This window comes from Eriocheir sinensis, chromosome 37 (genome assembly GCF_024679095.1).
Source record: "Eriocheir sinensis breed Jianghai 21 chromosome 37, ASM2467909v1, whole genome shotgun sequence".
Lineage (NCBI taxonomy): Eukaryota > Metazoa > Arthropoda > Malacostraca > Decapoda > Varunidae > Eriocheir > Eriocheir sinensis.
The window spans coordinates 11,149,066-11,166,534 of record NC_066545.1 but is presented as its reverse complement, the minus strand read 5'-3'; the positions used below and the strand labels follow the sequence as shown (position 1 = coordinate 11,166,534).

At 40.4% G+C, this 17,469-nt stretch overlaps 2 protein-coding genes across 3 annotated transcripts; one reads left to right on the top strand and one right to left on the bottom strand.

Moving 5' to 3' along the window:
• The first annotated feature begins 574 nt into the window (after nt 1–574).
• On the top strand, nt 575–5,502 carry LOC127008210 (mitochondrial import receptor subunit TOM40 homolog 1-like). 2 transcript variants are annotated; one of them, XM_050879921.1, is made up of 6 exons: nt 575–869; nt 1,865–1,979; nt 2,270–2,417; nt 2,806–3,043; nt 3,213–3,392; nt 3,750–5,502. In XM_050879921.1, the coding sequence occupies exons 1-6, from the start codon at nt 728–730 to the stop codon at nt 3,887–3,889; spliced, it is 963 nt and encodes a 320-aa protein (XP_050735878.1). In that variant the 5' UTR covers nt 575–727; the 3' UTR covers nt 3,890–5,502. The 2 variants fall into 2 exon arrangements, with proteins under 2 accessions (XP_050735878.1, XP_050735879.1); XM_050879922.1 differs by lacking the exon at nt 575–869 and adding an exon at nt 1,626–1,775.
• Nucleotides 5,503–5,965: 463 nt separating this feature from the next.
• Nucleotides 5,966–17,100, bottom strand: LOC127008209 (uncharacterized). Its single transcript, XM_050879920.1, has 7 exons — nt 16,707–17,100; nt 12,936–13,125; nt 12,455–12,600; nt 8,122–8,253; nt 7,242–7,467; nt 6,843–6,981; nt 5,966–6,529 (listed from the first exon to the last, which is right to left on the bottom strand). The coding sequence occupies exons 1-7, from the start codon at nt 16,905–16,907 to the stop codon at nt 6,211–6,213; spliced, it is 1,353 nt and encodes a 450-aa protein (XP_050735877.1). The 5' UTR covers nt 16,908–17,100; the 3' UTR covers nt 5,966–6,210.
• Between the last annotated feature and the right edge of the window lie 369 nt (nt 17,101–17,469).

Below are 17,469 nucleotides of genomic sequence, written 5' to 3'. Positions count from 1 at the left end.
CCTTGATTAAAAGTGTTGCTCTAATGTTTGTGCCGTGTATTGGAACCGAAACTGGACAAGTAAACGACTATAAACGTTGAACCTCTCTCTGCGAGCTATTTTACGACTGCGAGCTAATTCCTAAAGCATCGGCCAATCACAACGCCGCCTTGCCGCGTTGTGATTGGCCGCCGCGCCGCGCCCTTCCTCAAGAAATACATTTTATTGGCATTATCAAACTGTTCCACAGCTGATAACACACGATTTTTTGATAAAGAAATAAATGCATAATATATCATGAATACTAAATAATGCTATAAAGGCTTTCAACACATGTAGCTTGAATAATGCATGACTTTCGTTTGTGACATGCATTCGTGAGGGTGGTGTTATATAAATATCTTTCTTATCAATATACCCTGCATGAACCTCAACAACAAAAAAAGTAGATTTATAGCATTACCATTAAAAAGAATAATGGCAGAAATGCACCAAATCAGAATCTACCAGAATTTTTAAAACATGAATGCCTTTACTTATACACAAGAACACAATTAAATATTAAGACAAAGCTACAGGGATTAAAATTATCTCTTCAAAAGCAGGTGAAGGGCGAGGGTCGGGGCCAAAGCGGTCAGCGTGGCGATAAGAGTGGTAGGTCGTCTGCAGCCCCGCGTGAGACCGGCCATTCCTGCCCGTCAAGCCGTGCCGTGCCGTGGCCGTAACTCTCCCCTTCACGGCTGATACCATGGGTAACGTGCAGGCATCAGGGCCGCCGGCGCCTCCTCCACCCCCTTCACCAGCAGCACCTCTCCCTCCGCCGCCCGTGCCGGAGAAAAAGGAGGATGACAACCCGGGCCCCATGGAGGACCTGCACAAGAAATGCAAAGGCAAGTGTTGTGTCGGTTCGGCCCGAGTGTGCCCCGCACCGCGCCCCCAGGGGTGTTGGGGCTGCCAGCACACCACAAGGGCCAGGGGTAGTGGTGGGGGTGCCCTGCAGGGGGGCTTGGCGGGGCGGCCAGGCCAGTATGGGGTGGGTGTGTTGGCTTAGAGTTGAATGGGGCTGCTTATCAAGGAGTGCTTAATAAATCAATGCGTGTTGCATAATTACTTATCTAGCAGTTCACTAAATAAGTTGATGAGAAGGGATTTACCAAGGAAATTGCAGAAATTGAAAAAAAATGCAGCTTATTGCCACTTTACTGTTGAAGGACTATAAACTGATATAACCTTACTTAACGTAACGGATAGTAACCTATTGCCATGAATAGTAAAAGCAAGACCAAGACCCCATACTGTCTGGTAATTAATTAGGCTCTCTGTATGCAATGATTTGAATCATATATGAATTCATGAAACACACGAGAAATTGATCAAGACCAAGTAAGAGTTTTCTGGCACCTGTGATCGAACCCACAACTGGTACGATTGGAAACCACTCCCCTAACCAGTCGGAGTGAGTTTGGGAGCCTTTCCACTTGAGGTGGGTCAGTCACTACATGTTTATAGTTTCGTTTATAACTTAACACAGGAAAATAAAGTCCCCACACCTTTTTTGAAGAACCACAAGACAACCTAACCAGAATCATTACACCATGGGAGGGTATCATCAAACCAACAAACATAATCATCCTAGATGCAGACTCAGGACCAGACAGATTCCATGTAATGCTACTGTAAGGAACAGCATGCTACATCTCTCAAGTTCCTCTGGACAAAGTCACATCTCTCTGGACCCATCCCCCCAAAATTCAAAGTAATAACCATCACCACAATCCACAAAGGAGAAAATAAAGGTGAGATAGCTTGACCTGATCTGTCTACTTATATGAATGAACTTAGGCATATCCACTTTTGCCAACTGACTGACTGTCTTCCTCCACAGATGTATTTCCTGTGATGTTTGAGGGTGGAAAGTTCATGCTTAACAAAGGCCTGAGCAACCACTTCCAAGTGTCCCACACAGTCAACTTCTCGACCATCCAGCCCCCAGGATACAGGTATGGCAAGAGTCCTCCTCAAACCCATCCTTTCTTTCTTTTTTGCTGTTAGTTTAATTCTCCTCCACAGACTCCTTTGTCTTGTATCCTTTCATTTTTCTCTCATATTTTCCATGTCCTCTCGACAGTAACCTTTTTTTTTTATTTTTTTATTTTTTTTTTGCAAATTCAGTAAATATAATGACCAAGTGAAATCCAAGTATGTTGCATTTTAAAAGTCAGATATTTGTAATTCAATGAAATTTCATGGGATTAGATGTTTTCACTTGGCCCTGCTTACTTACTACCAGGTTTGGGGCAACATTTGTGGGGACCCAACAGGTGTCCCCATCAGAAGCATACCCTGTCATGCTGGGGGACATTGACCCCTCAGGGAATCTTAATGCCAGCATCATCCATCAGCTCTACCCCAACCTGCGGGCAAAGTTTGTGGCCCAGGTAAGACAAATTCCGCCAGCACGTTATCTAAATATGAATAGATGTTGAGCTAAAATTGTTTGTGTAAATATTAGTCACTTGTAATTACTTAACTCTTAGAAAAGCATTCTCTAGATTTCTTTTTTGCTACAGCACTAGAATGTAGCAAATCATGGAAGATTTCAAATAGTGGTATTAAAAAAAATGCACAAGTTTTTGACAAGTACAGTACTCACTTGCATTTTGTGTGTTTATATTTTGTGACATTACAAGCCTATTTAGTTATGCACAAAGTATATATTATTTTTTTTGACTACTCAGAACACACAAGGAGGGATGTGATTTGATTTCTCTAAGGTATCCAGCAGTTCTTTATTCTGTACAACATTGCCACTTTCTATCTCATCAGATCCAGCAAAGTAAGTGGCAAGCAACACAGCTCACCTTGGACTGGCGGGGAAGCAACCACACCACCTCTCTCACACTGGGCAATGTGGACCTGGTGAATGGTTCAGGAGTGGCCGTCACCCACTACCTGCAGCAAGTCACCAAACGACTGGCCCTCGGCACAGAACTGGCCTATCAGTATGGCCCACAGGTTCCTGGGGGCCACATAGCAGTCCATTCAGTTGCTGGAAGATACACAGGTACTTTCCCTCAGTACTGACGTTGTTATTATATGCGTGTTATGCACCTGTACAGGTGCCCTGCACATCATTAATCCAGATCCAGAACTATATATATATATGGGGTACAAAGCAAAGCTTGTAAATTTTCATGCTTTTATTTACTAATATTTTTGTGGTTCTCTTACAGGAGACAACTTTACAGCCTCAGGCACCTTAGGGGGCACAGGGATCCATCTTTGTTACTATCAGAAAGCCACTGAGCAGTTGCAGTTTGGCGTGGAGTTAGAAACAAGTTTAAGGATGCAGGAGTCTGTTGCCTCTATGGCCTACCAACTGGAGATCCCCAAAGCCAACACAGTGTTCAGAGGTAAATTTTACCACAGAGATGCTCAATATTCAGGGCTCAGGAACTTACAATTTTTTGCAAATTAACAGTTTCCTCACTTCCATTCAGCAATAAAATGTACTTCAGCAGTTTGGTGCTGTAATAGTTAACATTCTTGGCTCAAGAAATAAATCTCATATTTGAATCCTGAAACAGAGTGGAAAAGTCATATTTAACTGTCAGTGTGTTTAATTGTCTTTTGGTCAATATATTAAACTACTAATTCTGTTTATAAATAAATTTCACATTGCTGCCATTATAATTGAGTCAGTATCCACATCTGCTTCAATCTTTTATTCCATACATAATGCTATCTCCCGCCTTTTTTCTCATATCCAGGAACGCTAGACACCAACTGGACAGTAGGAGCAGTCATGGAAAAGAAGCTGATGCCCCTACCCTTCACTCTGGCTCTCTCTGCTATGCTCAATCATCCCAAGAATCAGTTTAAGCTAGGGTGTGGCTTCATCATAGGGTAGTGCAAGTGCTTGTGGGAAATCACTCATGCCACATCCCCTGCCTCTGGCCAAGGGGGACACAGCAGAGTGTGACACCACCTGGTAAATATTGTATCTATAGAGGGTTTAACGGACTGTACATAGACACGAGGGAAGGCCTCGTAGCAAACTTCTGTGCACCACCAGTGTGCACCATGAGCAAGTACTGTGTACTTACGTGAACAAGAATACGTTGTCAGTAATGTAACAACCAGTCGTGGATAAACAGTATTGTTTTCCTTTACTGTGCCATTATTCCAGGATGGGTTGCCCATGTTCTGCCACCATTCCTTATATACAAAAAATTAAGGAGTTTCTGATTTTATCTATGTCAAGGCTCCTTCTAACTTGTATGTTAGGAGGAAACAAGGTAACAGAGCTTCCTGGCAGCTTATGTGGGTTTTGTTATCTCTTTTATACTAATTACAACTAGATAGTTTTACTTTGTTTTGTTTATTTTCCAAAATTATGTCGTCTAGTGGCTTTTGGGCTATGGAAAGGGGAGTTGGAAGGAATCATCATCCTCTGTGTTTGCCAGCCATGGATGAGCATGTGTGAGTCACTATAACCAACAGTGTATCATGTCTTGGCCAGATGCCCCTTTTTTATAATAGCCTAAGCTGAGGAGAGCCTCAGATTATTATTTATTCCCTAATGGGTTTGAACATAATTAATTATTTTTCATCTTTATTATTGCTGCATTTGTTACATGACTGCTAAATATATTCACATTCACCTGTGACATGTTATTTTATTTGGTGCAAGCAAAATTGGTGGGTTAGCATTTTGGCAGTCAGAGAGCATGGTTGATGACACCAACCAAATGAATATCATGTTGAGTTGTGATAATTCATAGTAGTCAGGTGTAACTAACTCCATAGTCAATCTCCTCTATCACTTATCCACAATTCTCAGTTATCCTTGGCATCAAGGGGAAAGTGGTCAATATTTAGTCAAGAATCTGCTGGAATAACTGATTAGTTCATGTAAAGTACCAAATAACATTATATATTTGTGGAATGAGTTGTTAAAATGAGTGCAACTGAGTCATTATTAGAATTATAGATTTGAGTATTATAATGGCTGTTGCTAACTATTTAAAGTATAATATTTTAACATGTACTTGAGAATAGAGAGCATTAAGTAGAAGATTGACGGCTTTTGCTTCATCTTCATAAAAATATATACCATAACATCGTTATAGATATCCCATAACTTGCAACTAAAAAGTTAAGCAATCAGTGGTAGTTGGTGTTAATGGCAAAAGTTTATTTCATATTAACAGTAAATGTTAACTCGGTGTACCAGATCTTAGGAAACTATTCTCAGTAACTAAGACATGACCATCCTCCTTCAATGATAATTGAATGGTGCATGTTTTATCCCCTTACAAAGTTAACAGCTCCTATAAACTTCTGAAAACACAATTTAAAGAGTTTGGGTGTGCTACAGTAATGTGCTGGGCAACCCCTGCTGTTAAGTGACTGTGTTAGCACGTGGTGTAGATATCCCTCATGCACACACAAACCAGACTGTTGATTTTGATAATTGTTACAATGTACAAAAAAAAAAGAGAAAAACTGCTGTTTTGATAATTCAGATTTTTATTTTTTACCTCAAGTTTTACCCACTTAAAAATACTTGTGCACCAGTAGCTTTCAGCATACTCTATAAGGAGGATAATGTTATATGCACTGAGGTAATATACAGGAAATGCATCTAGAAAATAACTTGTTGCCCTTCTACCACTTCTGAGAGTGGAGTCTTTTCATACACAACCCTGCTGCACTGCGTCACTTAGCCCAAAAAATGTATCCATGTGGCTGAAGGCAATCAGGATGAGGTAGTGGACAGGCCAGGCTTCAACGGAGCTTAGGTATGATGAAAAACTGCATGGAACCTTATGGTGAACCATATGAGGGACACTTCCATTCCTCACCATACCACATTTGAGAAGTTATGGCTCTGACACTGATGCACTTGCCTCTTTGACTGATATCATGCCTAACTCCCCTCAATAAGTCATCAGAGTGAAGGGGAACAGAATGAAACTTAAAAGTAAGTATATCTTCCTTGTATTTTTTTTTTTTTTTTTCCAATACTGGAAAGAGATGTCCACTTTTTAACAACTACATGTAACAGCCCATATATTTCTGGCACTTTGATAAATTATGACTCATAAATTGATATGTAATTGATACATGTCCCCCCTCTACACACACACACACACACATGTTCATTAATGAGAATCTCTGAAATGTTTTTATGCCCACATTCATTAATGGAATATGCAGTCACTAACCTTATCTCAATGCTGGCCCCTCTTTATATGATCTGTTCTTAAAGTACTCATAAATACTATCCATTACAAGCTGGTTAGAAGGGGACATGTCCTGCCAGGTTGGTGTTTCTTGAGACTCTCCCAGAAGAGCAAGACACTGCTGTGGAAGGCGAGTGTAGTGCTGATAGTTCTGGTGGCAATTTCTGGTCTTGTGCAACTCTGCCATCAGCTTATACACTGTTGTCTTTATAAGCAGGATGATAACACTCCACTCCTTCACTGAGGCATTACTGTCATCACTGTCACTGACTCCTCTTACCCACCACAGTGCCTGCTCCACCCTGCTTACAAAAAGAAAAGCATTTTACTACCACAGAAGGTTATCAGGCATTTGTAGAAAAAAATTACATGATATATATATATATATATATATATATATATATATATATATATATATATATATATATATATATATATATGATTTTTTGAGTAAAAGGATATATGAGGTGAACCAGCTGGATACTAGAGTGGGTAGATAAAATGTTTCATCAATTTATTGCTCTGACACCGTTCCTTTCAAAAACTCCGTTGAAAGGTTCACACAAAAAAGCTAAAAATTTGTCTGTTTATATTACATAATAGCTATGAACAAACCTGATGCACTCCTTGATGGCCTCTGTCACCTGGCCAAGGCCTGCCAGCGCCTCAGCGTGCAACACCCGTCCTGCTGCTGTGACAACAACTCTCAATCTATCTTCTGAAGGACCATCGTAAAATGTGGAGCCACCAATATCTTGGGAATGGAATAGAATATTGTAGTATGACATTGAAGTCTACATAAAATCAAATACTTCAAAAAGAGCAAATAGATATGAGAACAAAAAATGTGGAAGGAGGAATTGCTAACACTTTCTGAAAGGATAAAGAATTAATATTATATAACATTCAAGTAAAATAATTTCTTATAGTGGTGCTGCTGATGAAAATTACTCTAGTTAGTGCTGTCCTGTGAGTCTTTACTGCATGTACAGGGAAAACGGAAAGCATTCTCACCTCCCTTCCCAAATAACTTGTTGTCGAGGATCCTGATGGTTTCTTTGTGACAGGCCCTAGATGCATGTGCCATCCCTGCCAGCACTACCAGTGTTGTGAAGGTTGGCAACGCTGGTAGGGTGTCCTCCAACCTTAGTAGAGACCTTGGAGTCAAGCCCAAGGATGCTCTGGATGGCACTCCCATATCCAGCAGCTTCTCCAGGTGTTCAGCAGCCTCAACAAATTTCTGCCATGAGTTTTAATCTAATTCTTATTTGTCCCTATAATTTTTTTTTCATTTATAAACTTATTATGTTTCTATTTACAATAATTTTTAAAAAGTAAACTTCAGTGTCCCGAGGTATGGTAAAATGGGGAGCATATATTAAGCTTTTGAGAGCTCATCTAAGTTTCTTCAGCAATTCAGCCTGTGGTGGGTAATAACCCATTATTCCAGAAAATAAAGCAAGGTGACATCCAAGTTGCTAGTTTTGCTTTCATCAGATAGATTTATTAACCAACCCCAAAGAAAGGATGAGCAAATGGGTGGATTGTGAACCAACTACCTTACCCCAGCCAGGACTGAACCAAAGCCCAAAGATTAACAGCTAACCACTACACCGTGGAACTATACCAAACCTGCCAAAAGCTTAAGATCTTACAAACATGTAAGCATTTAGAAGTTCCATGATTCACCAGTTTAGTTCCACTAGTTAAGAAAAAAGCAATTGTGAAACTTCCGAGACAGTTTTAATTCAGATACAATGTACTAGTTGCAAGAAATGAAAGAATACTAAATTAATAAAAATAAAAAGTAATTATTTCTTCCTACTGAGGGCAAGACAAGACAAATTTTATTACTCCTGGGAATTCTAAATGGACTCAAATGTGTTACTAATACCTTTGCCTTAAGTAATCTACAAGACAAATAGTAGCAGGCCCTGCTGGGGAGGTCCTCAGGAGTGGTGTGGTGAAGGGCCAGCAAGGATGAGTGGAGGTTTGCTGGAGGGCTGCCCTTGTCCTCCACTCCACTCTGAAAAGGCCAGATTCATCAAGAAAGAATCTGAGTAGTAGTTTTCCCCTCTAAAAGGGGCTGGGTAGCTCTGTCGACACAGTATTCAGCTCACGACTGAAAGATTGCAAGTTCAATCCTGGCTACTTGGAGAGAGGTAGTTAGCAGAGCTATATGGTATTGGCTACCTGGCTACCCAAAGTTCAGTCAGGGCATATTCATAGCAGTCTAGAAATATACATTTTCATAAGTCCTCATTGCATGAGATTTACAACAATTGAAGCCATGAGTTTCCTACAGCTAGATAACTTTTCTAATAAAATGACATTTAAGATTTATCCTCAACTGGGAGGTATGTGTTTAATAACAATGAATCAAAATCAGCACATTAACACTTTTACAGAGGTTGGTGACAAGATGAAGTAATCAACATGATTATTAATATGTATCAAACAGAAATAGCCTGGTATCATTACTCCAGTAGCAATGATCCTTGCACACCAACAAAGATTACTTTTAATGTTTCTGGTCATTGTCTTGGGAAATAGCATCAATGGGCCATAGTCAATGAGGGATTAGATAATTACTAATACAAAGCAGGGAGTATGCTCAGTACAAAATATGCAAATGTATATAGCTTTTATGTTCTCAGATGCTTCAACAGCTAAGGAGTTTGTGGAATAGAGAAAAAATACTGAAACACTCAGAATGGCACAGCTAACATATAGTCCTTGACCTTTTCCTTAATTTCACAGCTCTGATGGCTTGTTGTCTCTGGGAAATTAATGTAATCCCTAATCCTACTGATCCATCTTACTAGTGGTCTCTCTATCACCCAAAGCTTTCCTCACTGACATGTGAACCCTCTTCACAACACACCTATTATGCATTCTTAAAACATGTTCAAACCACCTCAGTGATTTAGTTTACCCATTTCACCAATTTTCACTTTCCACCTACAACTCACATTCATAAATTTCCAGTGCACCTCTAGCTTACTCATACCATTCCAATTTGTTGAACCACATAATCTCAAGCAATCAATTTCTGCTGCACCTGTCTTATGTGTTCTTCATTCCAAACACACGTTTGAGGTATGGGTCAAAGCTGGCAAAATTACACCATTCCTTCCTCCTCTCTCTACCCCCATGCATACACTACTCTCACAATTCTCTTAACTATTACCTGCCTTTCTTTCACTGACATTTTAATTCCATACTTTCACCTTCAAATAAAACTTCACAGATGTTTATAGTCCTCTATGTTGAACTGATCAAGACAAGATGGGACCCCATGAGTAGAGCTCATTTCTTGTATCACAACTAGGTTTATATATATTCCTCATAACTTAAGTCATAAGCAGCCAAAGGAATATCATAAAAATTCCTCCTTTGCTTCATTTACAACCAACAACCAGAATATGTCTTGTTACTCTGCTATTGGCACAGCCTTGTTCCATTTCATAATAATATGGTTACATTTCATGCACACATGTGCTAATATATGAAACCAATTTGATGTTTAGTTCTAAATAACCTTGATTAAGCCTTGTACTCATCAGCAAGTTCAAAAGTACCACTGAGTAGTTGCTTACATTACATAATGGAGCATGTTACTCAAGCAAGCCCCTTATATCAGATGAAATACTTCAAATACAGTTGAATGCTCTAAAGTACTGCAAGAATATTATGTATTTTCTTTTCTGAGGTTTGTACTGCAGCTCAAGCAGGCAGCAATGCCGTTACATCTGATGGCAGTGGTGGATACAGACTCATACCTCCGAAAAACTAGAGAAGCTCTGAGCTTCCCAAGAGATGCTTTGTAAGCAGGAAGGTTGGACCAGTCCTTTTATCATCAGTGTTGGTGACTTTCACAGAGTTCATCTCAACAAGCATGCAAATTAGTCCTCATATTTCCAGGCCCTCATCTTGCAACATCCAAAATGCATGGTATAAGTTCTAAATCTTTTACCCTGAAACCCATACTTTAAAATTAGTTCATGTTGATCTGCTTAAGGTGGGAGTTTCTTCATTTACCAGCTACCACTTCATCACACTACACTATTCCTATTACAGGTTTACATTATGGTCTTTGCTGTTTGTGTCAAGTTCTTATTGCCCTCGTGGCAGGGGTCTTTCCTCCCTGTTTTCTTCCATGCAAGGACATGTTAACTCCCTTATTTTTTTTTAACATAATTTAAACTTACTACTTCTTGGTTGCAAGCTAAGCACCATACCCACTGAATCACCCAGTTCCCCACATATCTGAAGTTTTCTTGGTCCTTTTATTCTCAACCGATTATTTTCTGTTCAAGTGCGCTTTCCTTGTTCAAAACACCTTATACCTAACTACTTCAATTGCCATAACCACTGACCTATCAAAAACCTTGAACATTAGACCTATGCCATAATTATCATCATAATTTTCCTCTCCCCAATAATTCTTTCACCTTCCTTTTATAGAGCTTCATGTAGCCAGTCAAGCAAGCTCTTATTGACCAGCTCTTTCCTCTAATTCGCTATAAATTCCCATTACTCTCTCATCCTTATTTTTGCAAGTACCACAGTAAAGTCAAACCATTTCAAACAGTCCGTTGAGGCGTTAGCTTCTGCGGGTCCTTTCCTCCATTCTGCTCTGCCATACAGTCCCAACACCCATCTCTTTCTCTCATATGTTAGCTATAGGTAACATATGAAAGGAAAAATATAGGTGTTGGGACTGTGTGGCACAGCAGAGTGGAGGAAAGGACCTGCGGAAGCCAATGCCTCAATGGACTATTTAAAATGGTTTGACTGTAGGTATTCATTAAGTATTCCTCTCAATGTGTGCACAATACATCCTATTTCTAACTATCATCTACATAATAAAATCTATCAAGCATAATAACAACCAGAAAGAAAGCCTGCATAGGCATTGTTCCCAAAAATTGAACATAAGATTCATATTGAGTATTCAGAAACAGTCGAGTGTCTTGATATTCCACCCTTGAAAGTACTAAAGGGTGTTGATCCACAAGGAATTGCCCATTCTCATTCATTCCATCATCACCCAACTTCCACCCTTCCATTCATATCCCCAGACAAATACCCTTTCATTCTCAAAAGCTTTCAAACACCGACCTCAATCTTCCCACCTTTCTCCCATCATTCATTGGAGCATGTGCACATACCCAGCCATATACACATGGTTAAAATGTCTCCCATAAAATAATTAGTCAGCCATGCAGTAGGCTAAAATAAAATAAAAAGTCAAGCATATCCAACCAAAACTTTATTGAGCCAGGGATATGGTTTGAAAATTTAGTACACGATTAAAACATCTGCATCCCTGCTGATGATGAGCCATGTAGCCACACCTCCCAGTAAGGTACTATCACTGTGATGGGAGGCATTTCAACCCTACCACAGTGGTAGTTCCTACCTAGGGCAGTGCTGGAGTATTACCAAATTTGTATCCAAACTTTCAATTCAGTATCAGCATCACTGCAAACCAATCCAGGTAAAACTATTCTACATTAAATTCAATAAATGTACATTTATGACAATTTAACCTGAAATACTAAATGAATGCAACATAACTCACCTTTCAAGCAACCCAGAAGATAATTGCAGAAGTGGCCTGGATGAGTGTGAATCTCTAGTCATGATCTGAAACTACATGCACCAGAGACACACCCATCCAGTCCACCCCACCTGCCAGCCACTTCAGCCAACACCCGACACTGATGACAAGGACACTTACCACTCACCTTCACAAGGAGCTCCAGAACTTCCAGCTCTGCACTTGGTTGGCCCAAGTTGTGGAATACTTGGGCTATGTTGAAAAGAGCTGCAATGCAAGCTGAGCTCTTGTCCACTGCATCCTGAAGTTTAACTAATGCAGTGTGGGGCTTCCCTATCTTAGCCAGACAGAGTCCTCCAAGGAATGACACCCAGGCTTGTAACCTTTCCTCACAGACTACAGAGCTAATGTCTTGCAAGGCATCCAGGCTGCAGCTATATTCACTCAGTTGGTACTGGCTTGCAGCATGGAGAAACCTAGTCAGCATTCCTAGGTATGACTCTTCCAATTCAACATTGGGGAGAGTAACAACTTGGAGCAGAGAGGCAGACACTCTCAGCAAAGTAACAAAGCCTAAAATGTTCCCACTTGAGCCTATTGCATCCAAAAGCCATGTGGGAGTAGTTATGCCAGGTAACCAATCGTTTCCCCACTCACTAACATCAGTTTGAAGAACTGATGAACCCCAGTCAGCTGACATCAAGTTTGCACATAGCAGGAACAACACTTTTGTTGAACCACATTTCCATTCAGGTCTCAGGAAATGTGTCAATTCAGCAAACTCCATCCTACCCCCATCCTCCACCCCTGCAAAGAAACCAACATTCAAAATAATTTCAGTGGTGGTGGTAACCGAAACATTTGGAACATCTTAAATCAAATTAAGTTATAAATAATTAATTCATCAGCTATATAGGCAAAAGAATATTTGTACAGGTGGATGACTTCAGAAGTACCCTAGGATAAAATGGAAAAAACCCTTTACAATAATGAAAATAACACTAATTTTGAAATAAATTTTGATGCTTTTGAATGGTTTATAAAAAAGTAGAACTAGTTGTGAAAAACTTGCTGAATAAAATGAAAATGAGGATGAATGAAGCAAGCTACCACATCAACTAAAACCAAGATATTACACTCACATCTTTCCAGAAAGGTGAAGACGAACTCATGAGGAAGCAGAGTGGATGTGTCATTTGGCAGTGTGAGGATGGTATATAGGAGGGTCACCACCAGCTCACACTCCTCTCCAAAAGCATTATTATTGTAGGGACTTGATAACAGCCAAGACTCGGCTAATTTCTCCAATGCAGCAATGTGCTCCTGACCATTCTGAAATAGAAAGATGAACTGAACATTTCCGCTATCCACTAACATCTTCATTGATATACTTGATTCCACGTTTAGCTGGTTTCACACTGGACTGTTATTTGTTTGCAGCTGGCTGCAGTGAGCAGAGTTTTAACTGGCGAGCAGTACTGTTGTATTCAAGAGCAAGGTTTGTCAAACACCAAGAATCATTGCTCAGACATGATTACTCAACTTTCTATTAATGAATGCAGATTCAAGTATTACACATATATCACTGTAAGGGACACTTTTGGGAAGGTTCCTGAGAACCTTAGTTGGGGGCAGATATTTTCCCTCATTTACATCTGAGTCACTTTTGATCATCCAGTGAGCTGCTCTTCTTCCAAATACAGAACACAAGCTCAAAGGATTGACCAACGGCCAACAAATACTTGAAGCTCCGAAAATGAGAGAAAAAACATCAAATGATGCCGCTTATATTTAATGTAATAAGTTTTGTTCAAATATAATTCCAACATATTAATGAAAGTTTTTAAAAGTTTAAGATAAATTTCACACACACACACACACACACACACACACACACACACACAAAAAAAAAAAAAAAAAAAAAAAAATTAGACATGCTATGTAGCCATTGGGTTCATAGCACTGTAGTCAGTGTGAACAACCTCACTGAAAAAAGGTCACTTAGTTGAAACTCACACTGCTCATAGGTGATCACAAACCTCAAACCTTGTGGTCACCACTCCTACATGATAACCAATCAATCATCCCATCCTAGGTGTCTTTCAACTTAATATGTATCCTCATCTGGTCAAGTTCAAGCAATGGTAGATTTTCATTACAGGGCACACAAATATTTAGGACAAAACTATTATTTTATGACATTTTGATCCCATTAAAGAATCTTATAACCATTTGTCACAAATAACTTACAATTACTGATTAAAACAAAAGAACAACTCATCATCTATTGCATGCTGTTCCCCCAACAGCACCAGGTAGCATCATCTTGGAAACTCAAACTAATCTAACCTGGACAATAACCTAATGGTTAAGTTTCGTTTTAGTACCGTGCCAGTATCTCGTTACTTACCTTACAGAGTAAAAAAAGTCCTTGAATTGGATTTTGAAAGCGTTTCCATGACTGTTGCATGTTTGTAGAAAAGATATATGAACATCAGTAGCTCTTTATATATCTTTTCTACAAACCTTCAACAGTCATGGAAACGCTTTCAAAATCCAATTCAATAACTTTTTTTTTACTCTATAAGGTAAGTAATGAGATACTGGCACGGTACTAAAACGAATCGGTAGCAATCTGAAACGAACCCATCAGTAGCTCTTCATATATCTTTTCTACAAACCTTCAACAGTCATGGAAACACTTTCAAAATCCAGTTCAAGGACTTTTTTTTACTCTTGAAAATAGGGGATAATGTTTACGAAAGTGCGTCGCCTCCTCTGGTGCTGCCGCCGCCATAAAATAGCTCGCAGAGGGTTTTGTTAGGTTAGGTTATATTCATGCTCCATGATAAAATTGGTGGCATTTGCATAAAAATAACAGGTTTGCTCTGGTGATGGCCGCGGCAGCAGTGCAGCCGGTGTTGAGAGAAATACCTCCTCGCAGAAATAAGTCGCATATACACCCGTTAGCAGGTCATAAAGTTCAGTTGGAGTAGTTTAAATATGCTCCCCCACCCTAAACCCTCTGCGAGCTATTCTGCGGCGGCGGCGGCGGCACCGTCGCCAGAGGAGGAGACGCGCTTTCATAAACAGTATCCCCTATTTTCTAGAAAAAAAGAAAAAAAAAAAGTCCTTGAATTGGATTTTGAAAGCATTTCCATGACTGTTGAAGGTTTATAGAAAAGATATATGAAGATCTGCTGATGTTTCATAAGGTAGGTAATGAGATACTGGCACGGTACTAAAATTAATCTTTACCAACATAATTATGTCAGGTCACCTTCCCATTAATAGTATGGTAGCCTAACCCAACACCCACTTCTAACCTGCAGCACAATCATCATGTGAGCTCATCAGTCAACACTACCATGTACAACACTTCAACACAATTTCATGGTAATCTTTATTTTTTAATTTGCTAGGGATATTATGTGCACCAAATGTCAAGGGATAAAGATATATATAGATAAAAACATTTTAATTGAGTGATCTTCAATGGAATAATCCCAACTGATTGATCCCATCTAGTTATTGGCTAATTTAGAGCAATTTGGGACTTACTCCAGAATTACACCCAATACTAGGGGCTGGCATTTTAGGATAATTTTAGTATTAAACATCATGACAAGTTTCTGCCTCAAATTACTACTTTAATGGCAATATTGAGGTACTGATTTAAGAAAATGCAGTGCGGTAGGGTGCTAGTTCAGCGGTGGCCTGCTCTTCCATTATAAACTGAAGATTTACGATAAAATTTTATATATTTAGTCTTGTTAAAATCTTACTAACGGGGAAAATAATTGGTAAAAATTCCAGAAGCATGTCCACTGACTGCCAGCAACAACCAATGAAGCAGGGTAAAACGTATCACTAATTTAACAAAACTAACTAAACTAAATCAAACCAAACCTGCGCCTCAACACCAAAATGCGATGAACAGTAATAAACCCCTCAACATATTCCCCAAAAACAATATTTTAAGAAATTAATCTCCCAAGCAAGTGATTTGTAGAATGCACAAGGGACCTTTGCAGTAAGACGGGGACACTCCTGGAATAACACCAATTGTTCCTTATACTTATGGAGAACACCAAATCACCACCCAAATTACAAATTCCCTTTTCACAAAGTAGAGTTCAGAGTTCCTTAGTCTCCCATGCTTTTACTAAAGATAGACTAGGTAACAAACTTATTTAAAATCAAATAATTATTCACAAAGCTAAATGATTGGACAATATCTAGGTGACCATCAAGTTATTACTACCCCGTTCACCTATTAGAACAAGAAGATGGGGGAGAGGGGGTGTATGCTTTTGTCTGGCAGCCAGCAAAGAATGGCATTTCCTTTGGCGTAACAAAGAAACCCACGCTCAGCACACCTGCCTCTGATGCTCGTCCCCATTCTGCAGCTCACAAAGCCCCAATCACTTCCTGCACAAACAACGCGGGACCCTTACCTACCCTAAAGACGCCGGGTTCAAACACACTGCAATTACGTAACGTTCAGGTCACCCCAATGCAAATTCAAAGTGCAGTAACCTCGTCCACCTCAGCCTCTGGGCCAAAATATCCTCCCCGTAAACACCTCAATGCCTCAAACACACTCATGGGACCCACGCCAACGCCGGCCGCCGCCACAAACCAACCAAAGAACACATTTGAGATTGGCGCCGACAACATGGCGCCAAAATTTTTATACTCTCAACCCGGGGGGGGGACGGAGGGCAGGTGGGCATGGAAACACTCTTGGCTGAAACCTGGAAACGAAGCGGGAAAATCAATGCAAGGCTACAAAGGAAGAAAAATCAAAATGTATAGACCTAAGAGGCGATAGTTACAATAAACCGTCCGAGGTCTACAAAAGAGGGATGCCAAAGGAGATTCAGCATAGCGGGTCCTTACAATGTGCTTACCAGTATTTTCGGCACGAGGCAACGCAGGGCAGCGAGGCGGGGAGGCAGGGAGCAGCGGGCCGAAGGAGAGGAGTCCATTGTACCCTCCACGACCGTTGCGACGCCACTCCTTTGTTCCCCATGATGGCGGCGAGGGCGAGGGCGACCCCCACCTCCTCCACCACCACCGTCCTCCTCGCCGCCAGAAACCGCCATGGACATAATTCCTCTCCTCAGTCTCCCCTCGGCCACTCCAACCTGGATGATGCGCCTCGCCTCCCTCGCTCGGCTGGATGCGTGTGGATGCGCCGGGGCAAGCACAAGGAGGCTGTGGTGGCGGGCCTGCGCAGTGGAGGAAAATGGAAGGCGGTTGTTCCCTTTCCCGCGCAACGGCCATCTGCCTCTGACGTCACCCATCCTCTTCTTCTTCCTCTGTAGACCTCTCTGGCTTGGCTTGTATATCGGTCTTTACACTTTGAACTGGCTTCCTTTGCAACCGGTAATTGTTTCATTTCTTCGTTTCCAGCTTTCAACCAAGATTTTTTTAATGCGGGGTGATTTTTGTATTTATCCTTATCTCCTGTCAGTCCTATTGCATTTTATTATTTCCGTCTTCCCCTTCCTTTCTTTTAATCATTCTGTCTATTCCCCGATAATTATTCCGAAATGCGAGACTCGAAACAGCTTCAGGACCGTCAATTTATCCTTTCCGCTAGTGTAAATTACATCACTAATCAAGTTTATGACACTAATAAGTTTGGTTGCATGCCGTTATTCGTGTGGG

Excerpts from the sequence above, each read along its gene's own strand:
- LOC127008210 (XM_050879921.1), top strand. The coding sequence starts at position 728 with ATGGGTAACGTGCAGGCATCAGGGCCGCCGGCGCCTCCTCCACCCCCT. Across the intron at positions 1,980-2,269 it reads ATCCAGCCCCCAGGATACAG|GTTTGGGGCAACATTTGTGG; the intron begins GTATGGCAAGAG and ends ACTTACTACCAG. Across the intron at positions 2,418-2,805 it reads GGGCAAAGTTTGTGGCCCAG|ATCCAGCAAAGTAAGTGGCA; the intron begins GTAAGACAAATT and ends CTATCTCATCAG.
- LOC127008209 (XM_050879920.1), bottom strand. The coding sequence starts at position 16,907 with ATGTCCATGGCGGTTTCTGGCGGCGAGGAGGACGGTGGTGGTGGAGGA. Across the intron at positions 13,126-16,706 it reads GCCTCGTGCCGAAAATACTG|AATGGTCAGGAGCACATTGC; the intron begins GTAAGCACATTG and ends TTTCTATTTCAG. Across the intron at positions 12,601-12,935 it reads CTTCACCTTTCTGGAAAGAT|GGGTGGAGGATGGGGGTAGG; the intron begins GTGAGTGTAATA and ends GTTTCTTTGCAG.